The sequence below is a fragment of the Sinohyriopsis cumingii genome, chromosome 5 (assembly GCF_028554795.1).
Source record: "Sinohyriopsis cumingii isolate HCF-2022 chromosome 5, ASM2855479v2, whole genome shotgun sequence".
Classification (NCBI taxonomy): domain Eukaryota; kingdom Metazoa; phylum Mollusca; class Bivalvia; order Unionida; family Unionidae; genus Sinohyriopsis; species Sinohyriopsis cumingii.
Genome location: NC_142965.1, coordinates 39,894,051 through 39,920,909, shown reverse-complemented (window position 1 = coordinate 39,920,909; position 26,859 = coordinate 39,894,051). Strand labels below are relative to the sequence as shown.

Here is a 26,859-nt window from a genome sequence, read left to right as displayed (position 1 = left end):
AGAAGAATGGGTAGAGAGCGTTTTTTTTTAATGTACATATCGCTTTCACCGAATGTACACTTCGAAATATTACTTTTACCGCAAAAAGTTTGAAGTTCAAGTATATTTTAGCCATTGGGGCAACTTTTCCCATGCAAACAGAAAAGACCTATCATTACTAGGCACTACTCGCTTTCTTTATTCATCCGTTGCCGTGTAAAGATTATACAGGTACAAAAACTAGAACATTAACCAATGTCAATAAATATGAATGTTAAACAGTCATTATCTATTGTTGACTTTTGCGATAAAGATTTCAAGTTTTTCAGTCGCCGAAAGAAAAGTTCAAGTCAAATTTGAGGACGCCTTTCTTTATGTCAATCCCACCCACGCTATATTTAATGTCTCACGAAAAACATGTCCATAACGGATATTAAAGGAACGTTATACTACATCCTATTTCCATTGTACTGCTAGCTTATATTCTGGCAGATGTATCTACATTTAAATTTTTTTCAAGATTTCAGCGTGTACACTTAATAAATATGTGTGTGATGTATGTGCACAATATCCTGTGTTTTTGAATAAAGATTAGCAAATAATGAGAATTATGTTGAACTCTACTTGAATGTGTTAAAATATCGTTACAATATTATATTTCAGTGGGATGAACCGAAACTTGGTGCAGGGATGGGATATATATATAAGAGCAACCACCGTTGTTTCAGTGATTTAGTGAGCCAACTGGATCAAGCAAGTTACTACTTGACTAGTTGGTTTTGTAAAGCGTAATGTCATTTCTCAACAAATTATTGGTTTTACATGGTGGCCATTATGCTTGGTCGAGGATGAACCCGAGAAAAATCAGCGACCCACTGAAAGCTGCTTGCATGCTTTCTCACATACCCTCGTTGGTCAAGCCTAGACTCGAACGCACGCGAACAGAAGTGAAATGTTTGAATAATCTATCAAGAAGAGTGGCTAAGACAACACGGTCTCCGACGCCCCCTTTCTTCTTGAAAGTTCACTGTTATAATGCTGCGGGCTAAATAAATGGAATCTTCATTCAATGAAATAATATTTTTTTAAAGTAACCTTTATTCACGGGCGTCAGGTTTCTCTATACAATCATGAAATTTATTGAGGGATTCACATCCTTTGAATCCCAGACATCATTGACACATTTGTTCTTTATATTTACTTAGACGTGTTTTGCAGCATCTCTTTTCTGGAGATGACGGCATCATTGTTTGTCGTCTTATTATGATTGAATACAATTTCTCGAGTCATTTAATAATTTTAGGAAACCAACTAGCTTTTCACTTGCGAGATATAGCATGCACTATAACAACTGTTTAGATCAAGTCCAAGCTGTACTTTATTACTATTGACGACTGTTACTGAATACAAAGTCCGAACTGTGCTATATTACTACTGACGACAGCTACTGAGTATAAAGTCCGAACTGTACTATATTACTATTGAAAACTGCTACTGAGTATAAAGTCCGATTTGTACTATATTACTATTGACGACAGTTACTGAATATAAAGTCCGCATTGTACTATATTACTATTGACGGTAGCTACTGAGTATAAAGTCCGAACTGTACTATATTACTATGACAACACTTACTGAATATGAAGTCCGAACTGTAATATATTACTATTGACGACAGATACTGAGTATAAAGTCTGAACTGTACTATATTGCTACTGTCGACAGTTACTGAGTATAAAGTCCGAACTGTACTATATTACTATTGACGACAGCTGCTGTGTATAAAGTCCGAACTGTAATATATTACTATTGACGACAGCTACTGAGTATAAAGTCCGAACTGTACTATATTGCTACTGACGACAGCTGTTGTGTATAAAGTCCTAACTGTAATATATTACTATTGACGACAGTTACTGAGTGCAAAGTCTGAACTGTACTATATTGCTACTGACCTCTGAGTATAAAGACCGAACTGTACTATATTACTATTGACGACAGCTACTGAGTATAAAGTCCGAACGGTACTGTATCACTATTGACGACAGTTACTCAGTATGTAGAAGCTACTTTAGATTCACTATAATTCTCTTTGAATGGGCACGCTTTATTGGTGAACTGCCCTTTCATTATGCGTAGCAACATTAGTAGTAGTAGCAGTAGTAGTAGTAGTAGTAGCAGCAGCAGAAGTATCACTAGCAATAATATCAACATCAGTAGCAGTACCAAACTAACAGCAGCAGTGGTATTAAATCTAGTTGATACTGTTGTTCTTGTAGGTGTTATTGTTGCTGACATAATAGCATTATTCTTGCTGACTTACTACTATTATTCTTGCTGACATACTATCATTATTCTTGCTGATATTCTAGCATCATTCTTGCTGACTTACTAATATTATTCTTGCTGACATAATAGCATTATTCTTGCTGACATACTAGTATTATTCTTGCTGACTTATTACTATTATTCTCGAAGCACTAGCATTATTCTTGCTGACATGCTAGCATTATTCTTGCTGACAATCTAGCATCATTTTTCCTGATATAGTACCATTATTGTTGCTGACATACTAGCATTATTCTTGCTGACATACTACAATTATTCTTGCTGACTTAATAGCATTATTTTGCTGACATTGTAACATTATTCTTGCTGACCTACTCCTATTATTCTTACTGACATGCTAGCATCATTCTTCCTGACATAATAGCATTATTCTTGATGACTTACTAATATTATTCTTGCTGGCATACTAGAATTATTCTTACTGTCATAATAGAATCATTATTGCTGTCATATTAGCATTATTCTTGCTGACATACTAACATTATTCTTGATGACTTACTACTGTCTTTCTTGCTGACATACTAGAATTATTCTTGCTGACATACTAACATTCTTCTTGGTGACGTACTACTATTATTCTTGCTGTCATACTAGCACTATTCCTGCTGATTTACTATTATTATTCTTGCTGACATTCTAGCAATATTCGTGCTGACATACTAACATTATTCTTGCTGACATAACAGCATCACTCTTGCTGACAAACTAGCATTATTCTTGCTTACATACTAACAATATTCTTGCTGACAATTTAATATCATTCTTGCTGATATACTAGCATTATTCTTGCTGATATACTAGCATTATTCTTGCTGTAATACTAACATTATTCTGCTGACATACTAACATCACTCTTCCTGACAAACTAGCATTATTCTTGCTGACATACTAGCATTAATCTTGCTGACAAACTAGCATTATTCTTGCTGTAATACTAGCATTATTCTTGCTGTAATACTAACATTATTCTGCTGACATACTAACATCACTCTTCCTGACAAACTAGCATTATTCTTGCTGACATACTAGCATTAATCTTGCTGACAAACTAGCATTATTCTTGCTGTAATACTAGCATTATTCTGCTGACATACTAACATCACTCTTCCTGACAAACTAGCATTATTCTTGCTGACATACTAGCATTAATCTTGCTGAGATACTAGCATTATTCTTGCTGACATAATAGCATTATTCTTGCTGACTTACTAATATTATTCGTGCTGACATACTAGCATTATTCTTGCTGACGTACTAGTATTATTCTTGCTGACATGTTACCATCATTCATCCTGACATACTACCATTATTCTTGCTGACATACGAACATTATTCTTGCTGACAATCTAGCATCATTCTTCCTGATATAACAGCATTATTCTTGCTGAGATACTAGAATCATTCTTGCTGACGTACTACTATTATTCTTGCTGACATTCTAGCATTATTCTTGCTGACGTACTACTATTATTCTTGCTGACATTCTAGCATTATTCTTGCTGACATATTGGAATTATTCTTGCTGATATACTAACATTCTTCTTGCTGACATACTAGCATCACTCTTGCTGACAAACTAGCATTATTCTTGCTGACATATTAGCATTATTCTTGCTGACATGCTAGCATCACTCTTGCTGACAACTAGCATTATTCTTGCTGACATACTAGCATCAATCTTGCTGACACACTAGCATTTTTCTTCCTGACATACTAGCATTATTCTTGCTGACATACTAGCATCAATCTTGCTGTCATACTAGCATTATTCTTGCTGACACACTAGCATTATTCTTGCTGTCATACTAGCATTATTCTTGCTGACATGCTAGCATCACTCTTGCTGACAACTAGCATTATTCTTGCTGTCATACTAGCATTATTCTTGCTGACATACTAGCATCACTCTTGCTGACAAACTAGCATTATTCTTGCTGTCATACTAGCATATTCTTGCTGTCATACTAGCATTATTCTTGCTGACATACTAGCATCACTCTTGCTGACAACTAGCATTATTCTTGCTGACATACTAGCATCAATCTTGCTGACACACTAGCATTTTTCTTCCTGACATACTAGCATTATTCTTGCTGACATACTAACATCAATCTTGCTGTCATACTAGCATTATTCTTACTGACACACTAGCATTATTCTTGCTGTCATACTAGCATTATTCTTGCTGACATACTAGCATCACTCTTGCTGACAACTAGCGTTATTCTTGCTGACACACTAGCATCAATCTTGCTGACACACTAGCATTTTTCTTCCTGACATACTAGCATTGTTCTTGCTGACACACTAGCATTATTCTTGCTGACATACTAGCATCAATCTTGCTGTCATACTAGCATTATTCTTGCTGACACACTAGCATTATTCTTGCTGTCATACTAGCATTATTCTTGCTGACACACTAGCATTATTCTTGCTGTCATACTAGCATTATTCTTGCTGACATACTAGCATCACTCTTGCTGACAACTAGCATTATTCTTGCTGACACACTAGCATCAATCTTGCTGACACACTAGCATTATTTTTGCTGACACACTAGCATTATTCTTGCTGACATACTAGCATCAATCTTGCTGACATACTAGCATCAATCTTGCTGTCATACTAGCATTATTCTTGCTGACACACTAGCATTATTCTTGCTGACACACTAGCATTATTCTTGCTGACATATTACATTATTCTTTCTGACATACTAGCACTATTCTTCCTGGCAAACTAGCATTATTCTTGCTTACAAATTATTTTTTTGATACGTTAGAAACAACATGAAACATCTCTGTTACATACAAGGAATACATTAGAATCTTTATTTATATCCATGAAACTTTAAATCATGATCAATCGTAGAAAAGTGTCATTCAACAGAAATAATGTCACCTCCTTGTTGGTTCGTAACTAATAAACTCAGGTTTATTCAATATAGCTGCTAACTTTTAATAACCTACCGGAGTCTAGAAGACTTGCATTCGAGTAACTGTTATGTTTAAACCCTGGCATCTGTTGGATCTGGAATGTAAACGGTAAGAGTAGGATTTGTATTTCAATGTAATTTGTGGGAACCTTTCATACATTTAAAACAACACACACACATACACACACACACACACACACACACACACACACACACACATACATACATACATACATACATGCATGGATGGATGGATGCAGACAGACAGATAGATAGATAGACAGATATATATATATATATATATATATATATATATATATATATATATATATATATATATATATATATATATATATATATATAGAGAGAGAGAGAGAGAGAGAGAGAGAGAGAGAGTAATTAAAATCTTAAACTCTGGATCTTAGACATAACGGATCATACACTGCTGATTCGAGATCATGTTATGTTGACCCTACTATTCATCAATCAAATTAAAACTTTATAAAAATGAAAACCTCATTCGAAACATATCTGATATTAAGTGGATCGGGCATAACAGAGTTCACCAGAACACGGTTCTTTAATGGTACATGTTGCGTCTACTTACTCTCAATAAATCTCAGTTTTAATCATATTAGACAAAAAGACAAAAATGTTGACCTTATGAAAAAATTTAACTATAATGTAAATCCATAAAACAAAAATTTAAATTCAAATTTGGTATAAATTTCTCCATTTGACGTCCATCAGAAAAGAAGAAAAGTGCAGCAAACTTATAGTCGAGGCAAATACAATTTCAGCCGTACAATGGTTAAGATTAATCTGCCATGACAAATCGAGAATTAATCAACCATGACGAAGATAGTAAGATAATATTGATGTAAAGTAAATATATAAACAGAACACTTACTCCATAAAAAAATCACGGCTTTTATGGATCGCGACCAATTTTATTATATATCAATATTTGATCCTACACTATTGACCAACAGTTGCGAAAGGGCCTAGTAGGATATTGTCCAGATCAGTGTGTACGTAATCTATGCAGATCTTATGATTCCATATGAACAACATAGATCCCAAACTATAACCTTAAAAGACAGCCGATATAGGTATATGTTGTTACCATTTGGGTGCGCGTTTTATTCACAGGCTGATGCGTCTTTAAATGTTTGATGGAACTTGAAAAATAAAAATTACCACTAAAAGATAGTAGCCCTTTTCCTGAAAATTATTTTCTAGTATGACATGTTCGCAGCTAATTTGGGGTCAGTATATGAAATTATTACAGGGGTCAGAATGGAGGTAATAGAAGATGATAGATCGTAAAGAATAGGAACTTAACATTATGCTGCAATCTTCAGAACTGACACTTGGGGGTTAATATTTTTTTTCTTCTAAAGTTCATACTTATAACATTAGATGACACTTAGGGGTAGGGAAATTTAAAATCAAGATTCCAAAAATCAGTTGAGAAAGGGAAATTCAACATCACGACTGGGTTAGTCGGGGATAAATGGGAATTTAACGATGTGAGCTACTATAGGGAGAAAGGAGAATTTAACATTACGGTTGGATGAGTACGGTGAGAATGGTAATCTAACCTGATGATATAAAGCCACTACTGCACTCATTAACTTAATACGAAAAATTAAAAGGCTGAAATTATTTTAGCGTTGTTTATTACTGAATTTCAATCAGTGATAAGAAACATGCGGTGGAATGCTGTCAGCGTGCTTGTTTACTAAGGTGGGGAGATGATGTACAAAGGCATAAATGACCCACGGCAGCAATATATTCTGAACGAGTATGAGTTGTAAGGAGCGGGGTGGCGCCAATGTATCCAAAATGGCTGCCATTAGACCGACAAAAGTCGTAATATATATATATATATATATATATATATATATATATATATATATATATATATATATATATATATATATATATATATATATATATATATATATATATATATATATATATATATATATATATATATATATATATATATATATATATATATATATATATATATATATATATATATATATATATATATATATATAAATCATTGTTCAAAAGTTTTAAAAATGTCAAACAATTTTTTAAAGAGAAAAAAGTTTCAAGCAAATATGAAAAGCAAAATTACTGTTACAAAATTAAACTATTTTTAAAAGAATAAAAACAACTAAATAAACTTGAAAAAATTGCAAATATTCATTATAACTTAAATTAATACATAAAAATTTAGGAAAGGTCTAAAACAAATTACATAAATATTAAAAGGTTAAAAACAAGAACTACAAAAACGAAGCGAAAACGTGAGCAAAATAAAAATTCAAATACTAAATATTCAAATCAATTAAAATGTATAAAATTATCAAAGTAATTAACATATATTTTTTTAATTCAACACTGCAAAAAAAAACATCCATACATCATGCGGTACAAAAAAAAATGTTATAGTACTTAACAAAAGAACATGGTATTAATAAGAAGTAATATACTTGAAAGTAATCATTATTGCATTTTTCGAAATGGGTGAGATACAAGTATATATTGCACAGTAATCAAACAAAGGGGTGTAAGGGTAAGCCTAAAACTTGTGTGGAGCAAGATTTGTGATATCGATCTAAATTTTTATGTAGCAGGAATCGTTGATAAAACGGTTTCTCTAATCTTTAAGGCTTTTATAGTAAACAGTGCTAAAGTAGTCATCAAATTTTACTAGCATTATTGTGTATAAAGGACATACATTTTTCTAAAGTTGGTTTTTTGATATACAATGGTGGGTAAGTATTTTCTTCGTATGTCTCCATTTAGCGGACAAGCAGTAATTAAATGGAATTCATTTTCGATGTTAAATTTACAAATTTGACACAGTCTTTCCTCATAGCAGATACTTTCATATCTTCCTGATTGGCAACTTCCCCACTCGAAGCATAGTGATTATACAGCAAAGATCGTTATCTCACAACAATTATAGATATTATTGACAAGTAAATTCTTCTCCCAATGACCAATACAAGCGCAGTCTTTCCATCGATCAATCTTATCCTGCATCTTTTGCCTAAAAATATCTTCACATCTCCCGCTTAACAATCTAAGAAATATATTTTTATCATTTACGCCCTGAGTACACCAAACATTGCCAAATCCAAATGTAAATAGAAGCTTTTAACATAGTTAACCGAGCAATCACTATTCCCCCGCACCCATCTTAATTGTAAACCGTAGCACTGTTTAGGATATCTGTCTTCTGGCATTTTTAGAATTTTAAGCCAATATTTCAAAATACGTTTAATAATAATAATAATAATAATAATAATAATGATAAGAAAAAGAAGACGAAGAAGAAGAAGACGAAAAAGAAGAAGACGAAAAAGAAGAAGAAGAAAAATATAATTTAAAAACAAATAAATAAGACATCTATATCACATATGTTCATATATGTTCAATGTGTTCTCATGAAAAAGAAATCACAATAAAATTTCAGTAATTTTCACAAAGTTTGAGAGGCCGTTAGTTTTTCCGCTTCTCTTTCTTCCGAAATCTATTTTTCTTTCTTTGTATATCTTCCGTCACCTTACTTAAACGTTCTGGATCATATCAAGATTAATGTGATGCATAAAAATTCGTTTTGACTTTTACTCTCGGGACCCGGTTTCTCCCTTCTTAGGGATTACGGGTTCTCTATCTTTGACGCTGTTTATTTAATGGGGCCCATCACCCTTTCTCTTGGCAGACATAAAATGTTCCTTTCCTTTTATATCAGAATTTATGAGTGCTAGTATGCGTTTTTTCTTTCTTTTTTTTTTCTTATTTTTTCTTTTTCATTTTTGTTGTTTTATTTTTAAAAGAAAAAACACAAGAAATAGATTTTCATGAAAAGTTATTTATTTTAGAAACAAGAAGCGTATCGTGAAAGGTAGACAAATAATGCATACATGGTACTGAGTGCAAAGTTTGGAACAGAAAAATTAAAGAGGGTTTCCAAACTGCATGGACAAAAAAACAACAAAATTCGGGAAGAATGTTGTAAAGGCAGAAATTTTACAAGTCCTTTTGAAAAATAATAACAAATTATAAAATATATTTACTACCTTTGCCGTAAATATTTGTCAGTTTCTCTCTGTGTAACTCAGGCGAACGTTGCCCTAATTACAAAAGTTAAATAGTTCCACTTGGAGTATAATGAAAGACATAATCGAAGTTAATACTCTATATATTCTCCGAATTTCCAGTGCAATTAAATTACAACTGCATGTTTACCTTAAATGACAGGATGAGAAAAATTCAAATTACATCAGCTTGATTAAGTTTACATGACAGAATGAGAGGAATTTAAATTTTAGACTGGGAGATTACGACATATCCGTCACAATTGGCACAAAAATAAAATTTAAACTAAATCTAAACGCTATATCTTCATATGACTCGAATTTCATTTGAATAACTTTATGTAAATTTTACATCCGTTTATCAGACTATCTACGTCTGTTTTGACATATGAACTTAAAACACAACACGTCTTTAAACAAATTCAGAGCTATAATGGATAGTTTGGTTTATTCGCTTTGCGAAGAGGGAAAGTTTACTTTCCAAAGAGAGGCCCCGGGTAGCTGAGTGGACTTTACCGATCATCGCCATTTCACCTATGTCCGCATGGGTTCGAGTCCCGGCTAGGCCAGTGTTTGTTTGTGAGATAGCTAAAAATAAACAAAGTAACAAACAACTTTCCAAAGAGAAGTAATTTTATTCCACAATATTTGCATGGAAGGTACATTGTCTATAAACTAAGACCTCTTACCCCTTAACAACTTTGCGGTTTTCAGAATAAATGTGCACGGTTATATCAAGCATAGAACGTCTTTTAAAAGCATTTGAAAAATTATATGCCTTGTATTTCTTACCATATGGGGCTGAAGTGGTATGGACTGGGTAAGATATTGGGTCTATTTTCCCTTTGCAGTTCTAGGTTTGATCATTGGCACTCTTATGTACAAGATTAGAAATAAAAGATCAAAATTATATTTTACAAATACGCATTACAATGCAGTGGAAATAAGGGTAGAATCTGTTTTGGTTTCGATTAACAGTAAAACTCTACCTGGACAGAAATAAAGTTAGCATTTGGAGTAACAACTCACGTTTAAATTTACTCCATCGAACTGACCATAGGAGTGACCATATTCTGATCGGAACCTGGACCTTTCCTTCATGTTCTGGTAGACGTAACCATTATATCTTTGTTTAACGGCAGAGATGAAGTCATGAATTTTCTTCTCTTCCTCACTGAAATTTAAATTTCACTACATTAAAATTTCACTCAGTAGTAAGATTTTTATTTTGATGATTAAATAAAAATAGCATACAGAGATAATTTTCTGATAATACCATCAGCTTTTGCATTTACCTCCCTTGAATTTCAATTCCAGTGTTTATAGTACATCCTTCCCTACGAAATATAGTAATACAAATAACTTATTCCTATAAAGATCTCTATGATTTATAGTCGTTTATGTGTCTTTAATACTATTATAATACGGTAAAATGTGTAAACAAATATACATATAAACTACATCTTATCGTAGTATCATATGTCCATGATTACTGCTCGCGTTATAGGGACACGCGGTACTAAATGTATGGAGAAATGGGAAGCAGCCTGGATATGGGTGAACATAAAAAAGAGTGTATGTGGGTTTGGCCGGCCAAGACTGGTTAATAATGTAAGTTAGTTTTTAGGAAAAAGAATCTTTTGAGAGTTTATCCTAGTTGCAACTGAAAAAAATAGAGACATTGTTTTATTGATGGAATTTCAGTCCTTTAACAGTCTCGAGTTTGGAACACTCATTATTGAAATTAGCCCTTGTATGTTTGGTGCGGAATTGAAAGCATATGTTCAAACACATGTAGGTCCAGAAAATGTCACGGCTCATACCCTTGTCTCTACACAGAAGCTCACATCCAGGTTTCATCTAGGCTGATAAATATAGGTTTGATCATGAGAACCCAGAAATGTAAAGTTATTGAATTTTCAATATCATAGTGTTTTTATAGGTTTATTATGGAAACTGAATTAGTACCATGACTCCTATAACAATGCTAGGCAATCTACGTCCAGCAAATGTTCGACATCATTCTACAGGAGAGGTAAAGCGTATTGGGAATCAAAACAACAAAAATTAGCATTGTTGTTGTTGTAGGGTTTAACGCCATTTTTCAGCACAAGATAGGCTATACATGGCGGCCAGTATTAATGGTGGAGGAAGAACCCGGAAAACCCCCGGAAAGAACCATCGACCCACGAGAAGCTACTGGCAAGCTTTCTCACATAACCACATTAGCCGAATCCGAGACTCGAACCGACGCAGACAGAGGTGAGATGGCAGTGATCCGTAACGGTGAGCGCTTTTGACCACTCGGCCGCTCGGGGCAATTAGCATTGAGTGATGATTATATTTCGACAGGATTCGGTTGCAGATTAGTTTGATCGAAATTAAATTTATTGGAAAATATGAAACATTCCACATGACATTTTGTGTTTGTTCCAGCCAGAAACGTTTCGTTCTGATTTGTTCAGCAAACAGTTAATACGAGAAATGTTTGTACAGCAAATAGTAGTTTAAAAACTGTGAATGAATAATTGATGGCCTAACTTTCCAACTCCAAAACCTAAACTTTATTCATGACTCTAAGTTATAATGTTATCACGAAAAACACTCCTAAATTTTGAATCAAAAGTCGGTGTTTTATTCATTCGAAGAAGTGGTTTACTCAGTTGTTATTCATATGGCTCTTTAAATTCAAAACATCACGATCCTGATACAGGGATACCTCGTTCTGGGATATAATTGTGCAAAGAATTTTAACTTTGTTTCTTTTTTTGTTTATTTTCAATTGAAACATTCGTAATAACTAATATTTAAAAAAATATTAAAACATTGATGTGATTATTGTTAAAGAAAACATAATGTTTTTACTTACTGGAACAAGATACCTAAGTGTGTGTTGTAATTATTTATTGTGAATGTTTAAATAAATTTTGCAGTCGAAATAAAGTTGAAGTTAGACTAAGATGCGAGATACAAAGGAAATGATCTAGCCCTCGGGACAAGTTTGAGTTATAAAAATAGTGAAGCAGTCTAACAAGAACATCCAAACTCAAACCGATATTATGCACTTTAGACTGGTATGAAATTAATCATATAGCATAGGACAATTAAAGCAAGAGAAGTCAGTTCCACCAGTGATGCAAGACGGCTGATAAAGAAAGTAAACTCTAGAACCAAACTTAATATGACAATCACCGGCACATAACAACGACCTCTGTTTGAAGGTCAGATATAAAATAGTCAGCAGTCGAAGGGATATCATCTTGTTAAGAGCAATCTGAGGACATATTCTGTTTAATATGTCTGTGTTGAGAGAGAGAGAGAGAGAGAGAGAGAGAGAGAGAGAGAGAGAATAACAACACTTGTTGCCGCTAAAATGTTACAATGAAAGGGATGTGTTCAACATAATACAAAATGGTGACCCATTCTTTGCTTTAACTTATTTAGATGTTTTTTTAAAAACAAATTTGCTCTTTCAACACTGCTCCCACATGCGCACACTCGTGTGTCATTCCTAAGTTATGCGATGTTTATCAACTAATGTTTTTGATGACTCATAAAACTTTGTTTGCTGCTGAACGTCATATCATCACATGAAAGACTGTTTAATGTCAAGACAATGTCAGCAAAGTCCCTTGCCTCCAGGAACACTAAGGCTGCCCACACTAGCTTGTGTGGGCGAGATTCGAACAAGAGTTTTGAGACCAGAGCGTTTGGCATATATAGGGAGCCAATTATACTACATGAATACTACATTTATACATTTCTTTTTTACTTGAATGATTGCGTGACTGTGCGTTTCAATAACGCTTTGTGTTTCGGATCTAGGTTCATACATCACGTTTTAGATTTACCCTACTAACGGCTAATTTCAAATATTTAGATTACATGGGAGAAGTGCACATAATGAAAATTAGATACGATTCTAAACAGCATAAGCTATTCATCTGAAAGAAGTTGGTTTGTTTTAGACCTTATGTGTGAAGTCACTTGCAATTATTTCATTTGAATTATGTAAAGAAATTGGCATATTGCAACGATTTCGTTCAAACTGTGTACCTATTGGCGTCTTGCAATGGAAATAGTAAAAGTATAACACTGTACCAGTTTTAACCACCAGGCTACGCAGAAACTTATCCATAATGACTTGCAAAAATAGCCTATATGATCTATGAATTATACTTCTAATTGCAACTGACATATACCGGCTGTAAATAATTGAACTCTCGTGTATCAAGGTTTGTAGCCATCACGTTTAATCGTTCAAGTACTTTGTCAGAAAACTGGGAGATTATACGTATTAGATTATTTTGAAATTGTTTCCAATGATTGCAAGCGAACAGTGTCTTACCCGTTGACGCAGAATGCCACGATATACCTGGTTCTCGGCTGTGTCAATTACGTGTGTTAATTTGATGGAACATCTACATCCGTCTTCAGATAACATAATTTTGCAATTATTTCATGCCAAATAATTATTGGTATTAAATAATGTTTATGAATATTGTTAATCAATCTCATATGAAAGAAATTAAAAGTTGCTTTAACCGATTTTAGCAAAATTGGTTCATAAAGACAAGAAATTTTGCTCAGTTAGATTAAATTATGACTTGACCCATAAAGGTCATAAGTACAAGATGCACACACACAAACACACACACATGGCAGACAACTAGAACCAAACGAAAAAGGACTAAATGAAATTAAATCAAGGTCTAGTCTGATGACAGACATCTAGAACCAAACTAAAAAAGGACTGCATGAAATTAAATTAGGGAATGGTTTGATGGCAGACAGCTGGAACCAAACAAAAAAAAGGACAACGTAAAATCAAGTCATGGATTAGTCAGATAGCAGACAACTAGAACCATACGAACAAGGACAACATAAAATAATATCAATGACGAGTCTGATGGCAGAGAGCTAGAATGTATGTATGTATGTATGTATGTATGTATGTATGTATGTATGTATGTATGTATGTATGTATTAGTTTTTAACGGCATCTTAAGAAAATACTAGCTATAACGTAGTAATTAAAATTACAATGTAAAAGAATTCCTAAACACGATACCGCTCCGGTGACCTAGTGGTTAGAGCGTCCGCCTCGGATGCGGGAGGTCGTGGGTTCGATCCCCGGCCGAGTCATACCAGAGACTTACAAAAATGGTACTAACAGCTGCCTCGCTTGGCGTTCAGCATTAACAGGTTAGTGTTAGGACTGGTCGACCTGGTGTTAGGATAATGTGACTGGGTGGGACATCATGCTACATGTCTGTGGCATGATGCCCCAGTGCTAGACATCACTATAAACTGGCACATTGCAGACATCGTAGCGATATGACTGAAAAATTGTTAAAGCTACGTTAAAAATAAAAAATCACATTAAAGACGATAGGAATATAAGTACTTACACACAATGTGTACATTATGAAACAAAAGTAAAAAAGGTAAAACAATTAATATTTTGTGTAACACTATATTAAAAACATAAATCCTGAAAATACACGGTACAAATTTGTTATGGCAGGAGTTATATGCAAGATTGCAGTAATATATTATTTCAGAAAAGTGGTTGTATTAGAAATTAAATCTTATTCATAACTATGTACATTTATAATTAATAAGAAAGACACATACAATTAGCATGTGTATAAATTATCCTTTTTCGTATTTTCAAAAGCTGTATTTATCATGTCAGTGCGAAAATATAGTTTAAATGGTTGTATTTCATTATACGTTTTACTGTGAAATTAGACTCTTGTTATATTTTAAGATCACGTATTACACCTGAAGTAGATAATTCCAATGTAATGTCCATTAAAGAGCAAAATATACATACAAACATACATACATACATACATACATACATACAGACAGACAGACAGTTGGAGTGATTAACATGGGATTATCTCAGCCAGTAACGTTATTTTTTCTTCAGCTATTAATCATAAACTATGTCTAATAATACGTACAGTCGATACACAACAGCTAATAATATGTACAGTCGATACACAACAGCTAATAATATGTGAAGTCGATACACAATTTTGGGGGGGAAAAAACAGTGACCTCCTCAAATGAACAAAATGTGTAATGCACTGTACGTACCTTAGAGCGTACAATCGACAGGTAAAATCCATACGTGAACCGTTAAACAACGTGATTAACCGTCAGTTGCTGCCAAACTGGGGTATATATTTGAACTAGTGTCTTCGGAGCATTTCCTGTAATATATACTCAGGCAGAGTCACCAAAGCATAAAATCACGTGACTGCTTTGATTCAGATACAAATTACACACATACAAATAAGTATCGTGCACTCTGGCCGTTCAATTTAAATTGTCCTTTCTTTACTTTTCTACTTTTCCAGGCAAAATATCGATATTTTAACGTATAACATGTTTTGATCAGACACGGTGGGAACTCCACCAGACAAGGCTATGAGTATAATCGTGTTGGGTAAAACAACTCTATACCCACACATACCTCTTCTCTGCAATTTGTCGAGATTGCATTCCTATTTGAGTTTGAAAGCTTCCTGATTTATTTATAAACATACTGAGCAAAGAAATATTGTTCTTGAATAACAAAGTAGCAATTTCCGCAACATTTCAATTTATAAATGCTGCAAATTCTGAAGAATATTGTTATTTGTAAAACAAATTGTGGATATTAGACATTTTTCCTATCCGACTTTCCACGTTTGAATCAAGCTGACAAAAAGATCTTCATAAAATAATCTACTAATTTCAAGAAAAGTAATCCACAATTTACAAATCTGAAAATCCGCTCTATCTAAGTTCTTTTATTTTAACATCATGGAGTGTGCAAGTTTGCTTTTGTAAATAACAAAGTTATTCAATACAAACCACCCAAGATCAGATAAATGGAATGTGTTTTTAGTGTACAGACAAAGCTTCTCAATTATTTAAAACTTTTCATTTAATCTATGTAACGGGAAAGAAGAGAATTTCACAGTTGATGGGAAAATCTGCAAAATTACCTGTTTCAACAAAAAGTCCGCAAACTTGTTAAAAAATCTGCAGTTTGCCAATGTGTTGTGTTGTGACCCTGTTAATTAAATGCTTGATTAAAATTCCGCACACGTGTTCATGAGTGCGGGTATGAATGCGTCTGTCCATCTAGGTGACTTCGATGCCCCTTTGTTAATGTATTGTCACTGTGACCTACATTTCACTATACACTGACTTTGAATAACTGTCTGTTGAAGATAATGTTCTCATAGGCGTGTAAATAAAGGTCATAGTCCTATTTGGATGTATCTTGGTGAGGTGCTCTTTTCATAGTTGGAAAGGGATTACGAACGTTTAGTTTCGAGTGAAGACTGTTTCAATTGTAAACAGTTGTAGTAATGTATGGCGAAATATCCACAATGGGTCTTTCATGCTAAGAAGCGAAAAGGAATATAGACTCAAAAGTTGAAAATGGCATCAGTATTGCAAGTGGCTGACCTCACAAAGGTGAATATGAAATATAGGGTCGATGGGAATTGAATATGGGAATGGCACTCGAGAATCAAACGGGGACTGAACATGGGAATGGCACTTGGAACTCAAACGGGAATTTAACATGGGAAGGGCAGTGGATTGAGGTTTTAAATTGTGGCGCTGGAATTACACGGGGTTAGTTCAAATTTCAATGTCATATATCGAGAATTCTTAATTCAAGTGTTGAATTAAACTGTTTTGTTGAAAGTTCCATTTTATATGTTGAGTATTTAGATTTCATCTGTTGAATTACACAGCGGTGGTTGAAATTTCGATGTCCAATGTAGAGCTTTATATTGTATCAATTGCATTACACAGCGGTGGTTGAAATGTTAAAGTCATATCTCGAGAATTTCAATTTAACATGTTGATTGAAATCCATTGTGCTTTCAACAACCGCTGTTTAATTAAAAATACACACTGTAAAACGTCAACATAAGAAATAGAACTTTAAACCACCACTGTATAATTCAACATATAAAATCTATAATCTCGATTTTGAAAAAGAACTTTAAGGACAAGCAATTTGATCCAACACGTGATATCGAATTTCTCGACATACGACATCGAAATTTCAACTGCAACATTCTCATTGGACCAGCTTTTTCCTCTACGGAGCCTCATAGTAGATATCTAAAAGATGATATGATTGTCTCATATCCAACACCATCTGCATCCACTACAGAGAGAGAGAGAGAGAGAGAGAGAGAGAGAGAGAGAGAGAGACGTGGTAATTCTGAAAGCATGACAGAACGAACAAGACCATTGAAGAAAGAAATTCGTTTTCTACCTCATGATGATAATTTTTTACAACCTAGTAGCCCCAAAATTGACTTCCGGAAACATACACCTACACGGTGAAATTAAACGGTTTAAGTCAATAGCTGCTATGTTTATGTACGTAATGTTCATAATAATGTTTTGGGTGTAATTTATATGTGCGTCAGCGAAAGCTAACACACGCACACACACACACACACACAAACAATCACACATACACACACGCGTGATGCTGCATTAGGAGGCAGTAAGTCTGGAGACTATGTCATACTTCTTTTTATGTAAATACATTCTTATGTTAAGTTTTTAGGTTCGAATAAACAGTAACACAAGAAAGAGTGAAAACAACAAGCTTTGAAAAGTACAATAATTTATCGCCCTGAATAAAATCTGTAAAAATGAAGGAGAAAAAATATGAACTTACGATTTTATAGAATCAAATCCAAAAATAATTCAAAAATAATCCATGAATAAAATTGTAGTAGTCCTAATAACTAAATGTTCTACTGATTTCACATTCGAATCTCGACGAAGAATCCAAGATGGAAGACGATGACGTATGCTGCAATATGTAGTGCTGAAGTCTACAGTTCCTTGTAGAAACAAGAATTATCTCTCCGGTTTCTGATAGCTGAATAAATTTTTATATATAAAAAAACTGTTCTTGTTCCACAATATTACACGAGTACACGTATTTTCTAGAATAACAGAATTAATCCTTTTGAATCCAAATAATTTGAAATAACTCCAAACCAAGTAATTTGAAATAACTCCAAACAGCACAGCACAACAGCACAAACAGCACAACATACAACTAACAGTTTAACAGTAGAGCTTCTACTGAGATTAATTCTCCAACACATGGGTTATATGGTCTCTCTAAAACGTAAACAAATGCCACGTGATCATCTTCTGGAAGTTTATAGAAGCAAGTGCTTGTTACTGATAACGTTTACTCAGTGTGACCCTAACGAAAACCAATCATTTTTACTCTAAGAAATAAACAAAAATTGTTTATATCTCAAAGACAAAGTCCCATCATGACCTTGGAAACAACCAATCATTTTAAAATAAAATAGAACTTGTTTACGATGGTTGCTACAAATTCTGAAACAATGTCAGGATTTATATCAATAACCTGGTGTTTATAAACTAACAGTCAAGGTCAAACTATTTTCTAAAAAAATAGTATCATCTCTAGTGAGTAAATTTACAGTATAATATGCATGCTTTTGTATAGCGTTTGTCAGTCTTTTTGTCTGTCTTCTGAAGCTTTCGTTACGTCATCGTCATTTATTAAGATTCAAGCAGTAATTACAGTGCCACGACAGCCAGTGTTGAATAAAAGAAATGTGACTTTTTGTGAATGGTACAAAGGAATAATTTACCGTGCTTTCAAACAAGACCTGAATTTTGAAGATTCCTTAATATAGCTACCGGAGCCGATATACATTTATTTATTTATTGAAAATTGTTATTTTTGGCCACGTTTTTCTCCTAGAATCAGGGCTCTAAAAATGTATAATACGAAGACAGAATGAATATGCAATCTATGTGAAAGGGAAGAATAGGGGGAACGAGTTTCACTATTTGTTTGAGAAAGAGTCGCTGTACTGGATTCCCATTTTCACACTAGACCCAAATTTTATGCAGTTTTGGAACTACTCTCCACAAGAAATGAATAAAACGATAAATTTATCTAAATGAAATGAGCGTATCTGCACGACTAATGTTGACAAAACCTTCCATTCAAATAGGAATTGTTTGTTGGTTCTTCTTAACGTTATTCATTGTTTGCATCTTTGCATATACTATGTTGATGCATGTGTATATGTGTTTGTACCTGTGTATTTAATGTGTTTATAAATGTGTATTTAATGTGTTTGTACCTGTGTATCTAATGTGATTGTACCTGTTTATATAATATATTTGTACATTTGTACATAATTTGTTTATACCTTTGATTAATAATGTGTTTGTGACTGTATATCATGTGTTTGTACCTGGGTATCTAATGTGTTTGTACCTGTGTATTTAATGTGTCTGTACAATTAAATTTAGTGTGCTTTTATCTGTATATACAATGTTTGTACCTGTGCATACAGTGTGTTTGTATCTGTGTATATAATATTTTTTTCTTAAATGAAAGACCAAATTAAAAAATACGTCTGCTGTTTTCATTACTACCTGGCACATTCGATATATGTAGCTTATTATATTAACAACTGTGGAATTTTCATTACAGATTATAATAACTTTCTGAAATTTGTTCACGCAATAGTTCTGTAGTTTTAAAAACTTAGTATGTTATTACTGAATTTACTGTTTCAATGAACATCTAGTTTACTTCGTATCTATAAAAAAATAATGAACACCCCAAGAAAACAGAGCTCTCTCTCTCTCTCTCTCTCTCTCTCTCTCTCATTGATTAATTGATCATCACGCTAATAAACCCTGACTTCTGTAATGCTAAGCCACCTTAACTGTAATTTGTGTTATTCTCCCTCTACCAGCGAATGGCCTGGGAAATATTACATGAATAAAGCTGTGTTATATTCTATTCTATTCAGTGAAAGGCGTTATAGTTCAATGGAAGAAATCAATTCATTCTTTTATCTCCGTTTCAAATCAATACTCCTATTTACATGAATCAATGATGGACAATAATGGTTTACTGAACTAGTTAGTATAAAGCACCATGTAGATAGAGTAGGGAGGTGTGCATATGGTCAGATAAAGGTCTAGCGTGCCACTGTTTTCATCTGTGCATAACGTTCCCCAAAAGAGACCAGAGTACATACGATCTGAGGCTACATATTTTGCCCGCGTATCATTCTAATCTAACCTAATCGTTTTATATTTAAGTATTTTGCGACAAAAAGTGCCTGACTCTTTTAATTTTAACACGTCCACTTTAATGACAACGTATAATTGCAATAAGAACGTGACACACTTATCGGAGGGATCCCATTTATCGACAGACCTAAGTGCTTTAAGTGTGAACTTAATGGCTGTGAAATTTGTGTTGTTAGCAAATTGGTTCTAACATAATACGGCTCATTGAAACACGAATAAATTTTAAATTTAATATGAGACACATTTTGTTCTAAGTCATGTATTGTATTGTGCTATTAAAAGTAGTCTATTGGTGACACCGAAGGAATTTTACATTATATAATACATGGTCATTTTTGTAAACATAGGACATAAATGCAATATATGGCTATGCATTTTAGTAAAAACTGTAGTAATGACCAGGTGATGATGGCTAGCTTTAAGTAAAATAGTTGCTGGTCTAAAGAAGAAGGATAAATTATGGTCGATATTAATCCTCCAGAAGTTGGCATGCCACCTACTTTAATTATGTGCCATTTGCTGTTTCTCTTCTCATCTTTTCAAATCATCTTTGGGGTTGGAGTAGGGTGGGGCCAGATGGCGTAGGATGCATGACATGATAAGCAAAAAAACTAATTTTCTCCACCTTCGTGTAACTGGAAAGTTAATTTTAGTTCACGAAATATGTGAATCAAGTTTTAACGACCAATTGACGATGGAAGTCTCGCCAGACAATTTCGATACTAAAAGTGAAGACGACCACTCTGAAACCAATATTGTCGGACTGCAATACGAAAAACGTGCTGATCCATAGCAGTTTGTAAAGGATGAATTAAAAGCCAATTACTCAGTTATCATCTAATAAAAGAATGTGAAGAATTGGTTGTTTAAATGAGACGATCGGAAACAAAGATGCGAATCGGGCATGGACAAAGCAAGGTAATCGGACCTGCGATGTGAAGCATACAGGCATGCAACGGCGGAAGTAATGAAGAGGCCAACGGTGACAATCGAAAAGCCGCAAGTCGAAAAAATAGAAGCAAATTGAAACCGAAAGTGTGCAAAGTCGTGTAATTCAATTTCAGCTTGCAAACTTTATGCAGTTGTCTCTCTTGAAAGCAACAATTCTTACATATCCAGAATTATACGATTTACAACACCCATTTAAAGTGTGATCAATGGCCAAAAACCAGAGTCTCGAAATAGAATTTTGTCAGCCCAACAAAATTAAAGAAAACAAAATCCACTTAGCCAACGTCATACGTTTCATATTAAAGACTCGACAATGTCTTAATTTTAGACAGAAAAGACCCCGAGCAGCACAACTCAAAACGATACAAACTGATTTTAATTATTTGAACATTGCCTGAAAAACAAACGGAGTAATGGCAATCAGTGAAGTTAGCAGGGTCACGAAAACAAAATAGTTATAGTTACATCGTATTAAGGTAGACTACAGTTCAGAGCTAAAACAAACACTATACAAGCAGTGGAGGAGCAAAAATATAACAAAGTGGTCAACTGATGGCGGAGAAACAAATACCGTTCAAATTAATGTGCACGAGTGTTTGTACTTTTAGGTCCTCCGTATTGACAAGACCGAAAACGCCACCTCATCAGCGCCAACGATGCTATTGTTCCATGCGACAAAATCAATTCAACGTTCTATCTGTTTAAAGTAAATACTCCAATTTAGTAACAATAATGGTGGACAAAATAGCTTACTGAAAAAAAAACAAAATACACAATGTAAAACAGAGTTATGCTCGTGGTCAGCCCTATGTAGTATGCGTCCCCCAGCGTTGCCCTGAATCGTAGGTAGCATAATTGACCGTCATATATGGGTCTAACCTGATCGTTCTACTTTTTTATTTCAACAGATGGCAGAGACCCTGTTCTAACAAAGAATTACTGCAGTTCTGGGTTTATACTACTCGCAATTTTAGCGCGCGGTATAAACGTGCAAATTGTCATTGTAATGAAGAGCTCATTCTTTGAAAGAACAGTTTTAACTCAGTGCGGCTTGGTGACGTGGATGCAGATCAACTGGATGGGGAAATTGTAACTTGTCTTTGCATGAACGATATTATTTTCATGAATTAGAACTATAAACAACGAATACTTTTGTTCCAGTTTATGTAAATATTTATGTCGCTGAATGGGAGAAAGAAACACATGCTAAAAACTCAGAAAGTACCGATTATAAAGTCAGGGTTTAAAGTGGGGTTTATTGATCGCGTTCTCTTTAATCGGATCTATTCGGAAGAAGAAATAAAAGATATTGTTTCCTTGGGCCAAACACTCAGCTTCAAATGCACTAATAATTAACTATAACTCATGTGTTACTGTACCATAAAACACCAAATATAAAATAAAACAAAAAATATGAAATTCCGACAGATTTGCAGCACTGTACTAGAAGTCAAAAGATGTGAACTTACGGCAGTTAAATCGACGGCACTGTGGATGGTAAAATACAAAATATAAGAAATCATTCCGTTCATTGTTCATTTCAATGAATTTTAATGTAAGTATATCAGGAATTTGCAATAAAACGTTCTTGACGCTTTTCGTGCACTTAAATCCAACAGCCATAAATGCAAGGGTTAAATAAATAAAATAAATAACAAAGTATCAACAATACATATTATTTTAAATATGAAGTGAATAGTTATCAATTATGTCATTATCTAATCAACTGTGACATAATTCAACTCTTGAAAACATAAACGAACTTCAAAATTAACCAATATAGTACGTTTGACATACAAAATTTGATCCATGTAATGCATTGGTTTGCAAAATGCAGCATGTAGGTGCAACCGAAGGATGTTTATGTCATAGAATGAGAAGGCACTTTTGCGGACATACGATATAATTAAATCATCTGGATAAACCGCTTATAATAATTGGAATAAAGATCATTTGATGTTGCTTCGTATTCAGCACTATGTGTGATAGCCTACAAAAGGAGATGGAAGAGTAGAATTCTGTATTAATCTCTTAAGAATTAAGAATTACTTTAAGACAACCAGTAAGATTCATTTTCTTTCCTGTATTCGCCGCCTTAGAACGTTGAAACCAAGCGGCTTGAACTAAGAAGACTAGAAATTAACAGCCACGAACAAATAAAACTATCATCCTTTTGCAACCGGCACATTTTCATTTAAATACTTTTTTCAATTTTCTTATTAGTCACCCAATAACCTAAAATTACTACTAAAACTATTAAATATATTCGATATAATTTACGGTTTACATTGGAAAAACAAACAAAAACACACAAAAGAAATACAGATGGCGAAATGGCTCATCGATTTCTAGGTCAATATAAAATATTTTTCAGCATCAGCATCAAGTCGAAGCCAACAAGTTGAACATCAAAACTTTCAAGTTTTTATTTCTGCAGATATAGTCCTGTCTTTTGTTGTATTTGCCTTTGAAAAAGACTCATTTAAAGTCGAAAGCGCGTATGCTAGTTAGAAACTATTTCTGCACTGTTCGTTGTCAGTTGAGTATGTGTGTATATATATATATATATATATATATATATATATATATATATATATATATATATATATATCTGTGACAAGAAATGCATTGATGAACGCAAATAGCAAAAACTGAGAAAGGTAATATTAGGAATGGCTAAGGCAAAATACAATTGTATAAATCCGTCTCTTTCTTATCAAATGAGATAAGTCATTAAATGGTAATTGTACTGAACATTCAGGCAGCAGGTGTGTGTGTGTGTGTGTGTATGCTCACTGGGGCCCTGGGTGGCCGAGTGAATATGCTCATCTGGGCCCCGAGTTGACAAATGGACTGTAGCGCTCCGGGGTGGACCTAGACCAGTTATACCGACACTCATATATCATGCGCTAAAAAATGGCTTCAAACCCAAACAACAACATAGTAAACATTTAGCAATATATAACGTGTGTACTTGCATTTTTCAAATCATTAATAGCATCAAGCAAGTTATTGAAGAATGCCAGTGTTTTACTTATGTAAAGGATATAATTGTTCTTTATTCTGTAGACATTTTACAATTTGTTACTAAATTTGATGTTCCATTTTTTCAATGCGTTAGTTAATTCATCATTTCTCTGTTTTGGTAATTTTATTCTTTGTTATGTTTCAGACCATGTTTAATTTCTGAATTTGATCAACTTTATGTAATCTCTGTTTAAGAAATAAACTCAGAGTAGAATCATTCTTGATTCTTTTAACACTTGCGTCCCTCTTGGAGTGATTCAACATGAAAATATCTCAGCTAATGACGTTGTTATTCTCATATTTTATTCCTCAGTTATGTCTTCCAAATATATATCATCAGAATACGTAGAGTCGACCGCTCTGGTGGCCTAGTGGCTATAGCGTCCACCTCGGATGCGGGAGGTCGTGGGTTCGATCCCCGGCCGAGTCATACCAAAGACTTATAAAAATGATACTAACAGCTGCCTCGCTTGGCGTTCGGCGTTAAGTGGTTAGTGTTTGGACTGGTCGGCCTGGTGTCAGGATAATGTGACTGGGTGGGACATGATGCTACATGTCTGCGGCCAGATGCTCCTGTGCTAGACATCACTATAAACTGCCACACTGCAGACATCGTAGCGATATGACTGAAACATTGTTAAAGCTACGTTGAAAATCCAAATCACAACAACAACACAACAACAACAGAGAGTCGATACACTATGATTTGGACAATCCAGTGACCTCCGCAAATAAATAATATGTGTAATGCGCACTACGTGCCTTAACAGCGTACAATCGACAAGAAAATCCATACGTGAACCGTTAAACAACGTCTCCAACGTGTATATTTGTTATGCTTTGCGCACTACTTACCTAGTGGTGAAGAGTCCATAGGTAAAATCCATTTGTGAACCACTAACAACATGAGCTACCATCAATGTTCGCCGAAATTGGGTAAAATTTTACTAAAGGCTTGGAGAACTACACTATCATGTATACATGACCAGAGTAGCTTAAGAAAAAAAAGAAAAAAAGAAAAAAAAATCACGTGATTGATTTAATTAGCTATAATTTGCTATATAGGCCAATAGGCGAAACAGACAGTAATTTGAAATCAAACGAAGCATATAAGACACGCTTTATCGATTTCATTACAACATTTAGTTATCATAACAATGATTTATTTTCATTGTCCTCAACTGATGTGCATTTATCGTTATTGCCACAGTGTAATCTGAAATACATACATACATACATACATACATACATACATACATACATATGTCGTGTACTCTGGCCGTGTAAGTCCTTTGTGAGTTAGACCGTTACAAAACACAGACCTATTAATAAATATATTAAGTTAAGAAATATCGCTCCTTCATCACACCATGGCAATTTTTGCAAGTGTATACTATCTAATTGATTCGACCTGCAATACATATCGAAATGGCGTAGAAGCTAAACATCATTTTTACTGATTTTCCACACATGAATCAATATGACAACAGGAACCTGACAAACAATCCATCAATAACAAAAACATCAATAAACAAAAACACAATTTAATATCCGAAAATACACTTCCAAGTAAATTCTTTCAGTTTTAGCATCCAGGAATGTTGTTCTTTTTTCCAAATGTTGATACATAGAGGGGCTCGGTGTAAATAAATAAAGGAACATATCAACAGTTCGTGTTTTAAAACGTATTTGAATAAATATTGATGTTGAGACTAACTCCGTTTAGTACGATGAGGAGCATTAGCAGCAAGGAGGGCGAATCCTACAACTTTTAGAAGGTTCCAAATGCCGAAATAAGCCCTTTATAAAACCGCGACGCCGCTTGTGTGTAAACGCAATTGTCGCCGTCGTTGCTGCCCTTTGTTGTCGTTGCCCTCCCTGCTGCTTCCTGCGTCCCTTTTCGAAAACCGATGTTCGACAAAAAAAACAAAAACATTCGCGCGTCTGTTTTCGCAAATTAAAAATTACTATACCAAATAATGGTACACTCAGAATCTTACACAGCTAGACTAGCTAGAGAGCGAGAAGAAGCACTTAAAAAATATATTCCTGTAAAGGAAAAGTTAAAAAAGGATGTGCAATCACAACAGGAAGCACAAGCTGAGTACGCAACTGAAGCAAAAGAGTTATTTAAACCTGTCACTGCAATTACTGAAAAAGTTTTGACTGCTATTAGGTGCCAGAGGAAGGAGAAAGTCTTATTCAAGTATTAAAAAAACAAACCTCTGGAAAAAAACCTTATACGAGAAATATAGATCTCGGAGGAAGATTTACTGAAGCGGCTATAGAAGATATTAGAAAATATGACATGACATATTATCCTGATATGGCCGCATTCGGTAAATT

The 26,859-nt window shown here is 34.1% G+C and overlaps 1 protein-coding gene across 1 annotated transcript in view; it reads right to left on the bottom strand.

The window, feature by feature from the left end:
- LOC149798989 (uncharacterized) overlaps positions 1-15,594 on the bottom strand; it is a 34,247-nt gene extending 18,653 nt beyond the window's left edge. Inside the window, exons 1-3 of the mRNA XM_089957014.1 lie at positions 15,499-15,594; positions 10,420-10,564; positions 5,301-5,361 (exon numbers count right to left, since the gene is read on the bottom strand). Coding sequence (XP_089813140.1) covers positions 5,301-5,361; positions 10,420-10,564; positions 15,499-15,530 — 238 coding nt within the window. The 5' untranslated portion in view covers positions 15,531-15,594. The remainder of the gene's footprint in view (positions 1-5,300; positions 5,362-10,419; positions 10,565-15,498) is intronic.
- Positions 15,595-26,859: the final 11,265 nt, after the last annotated feature.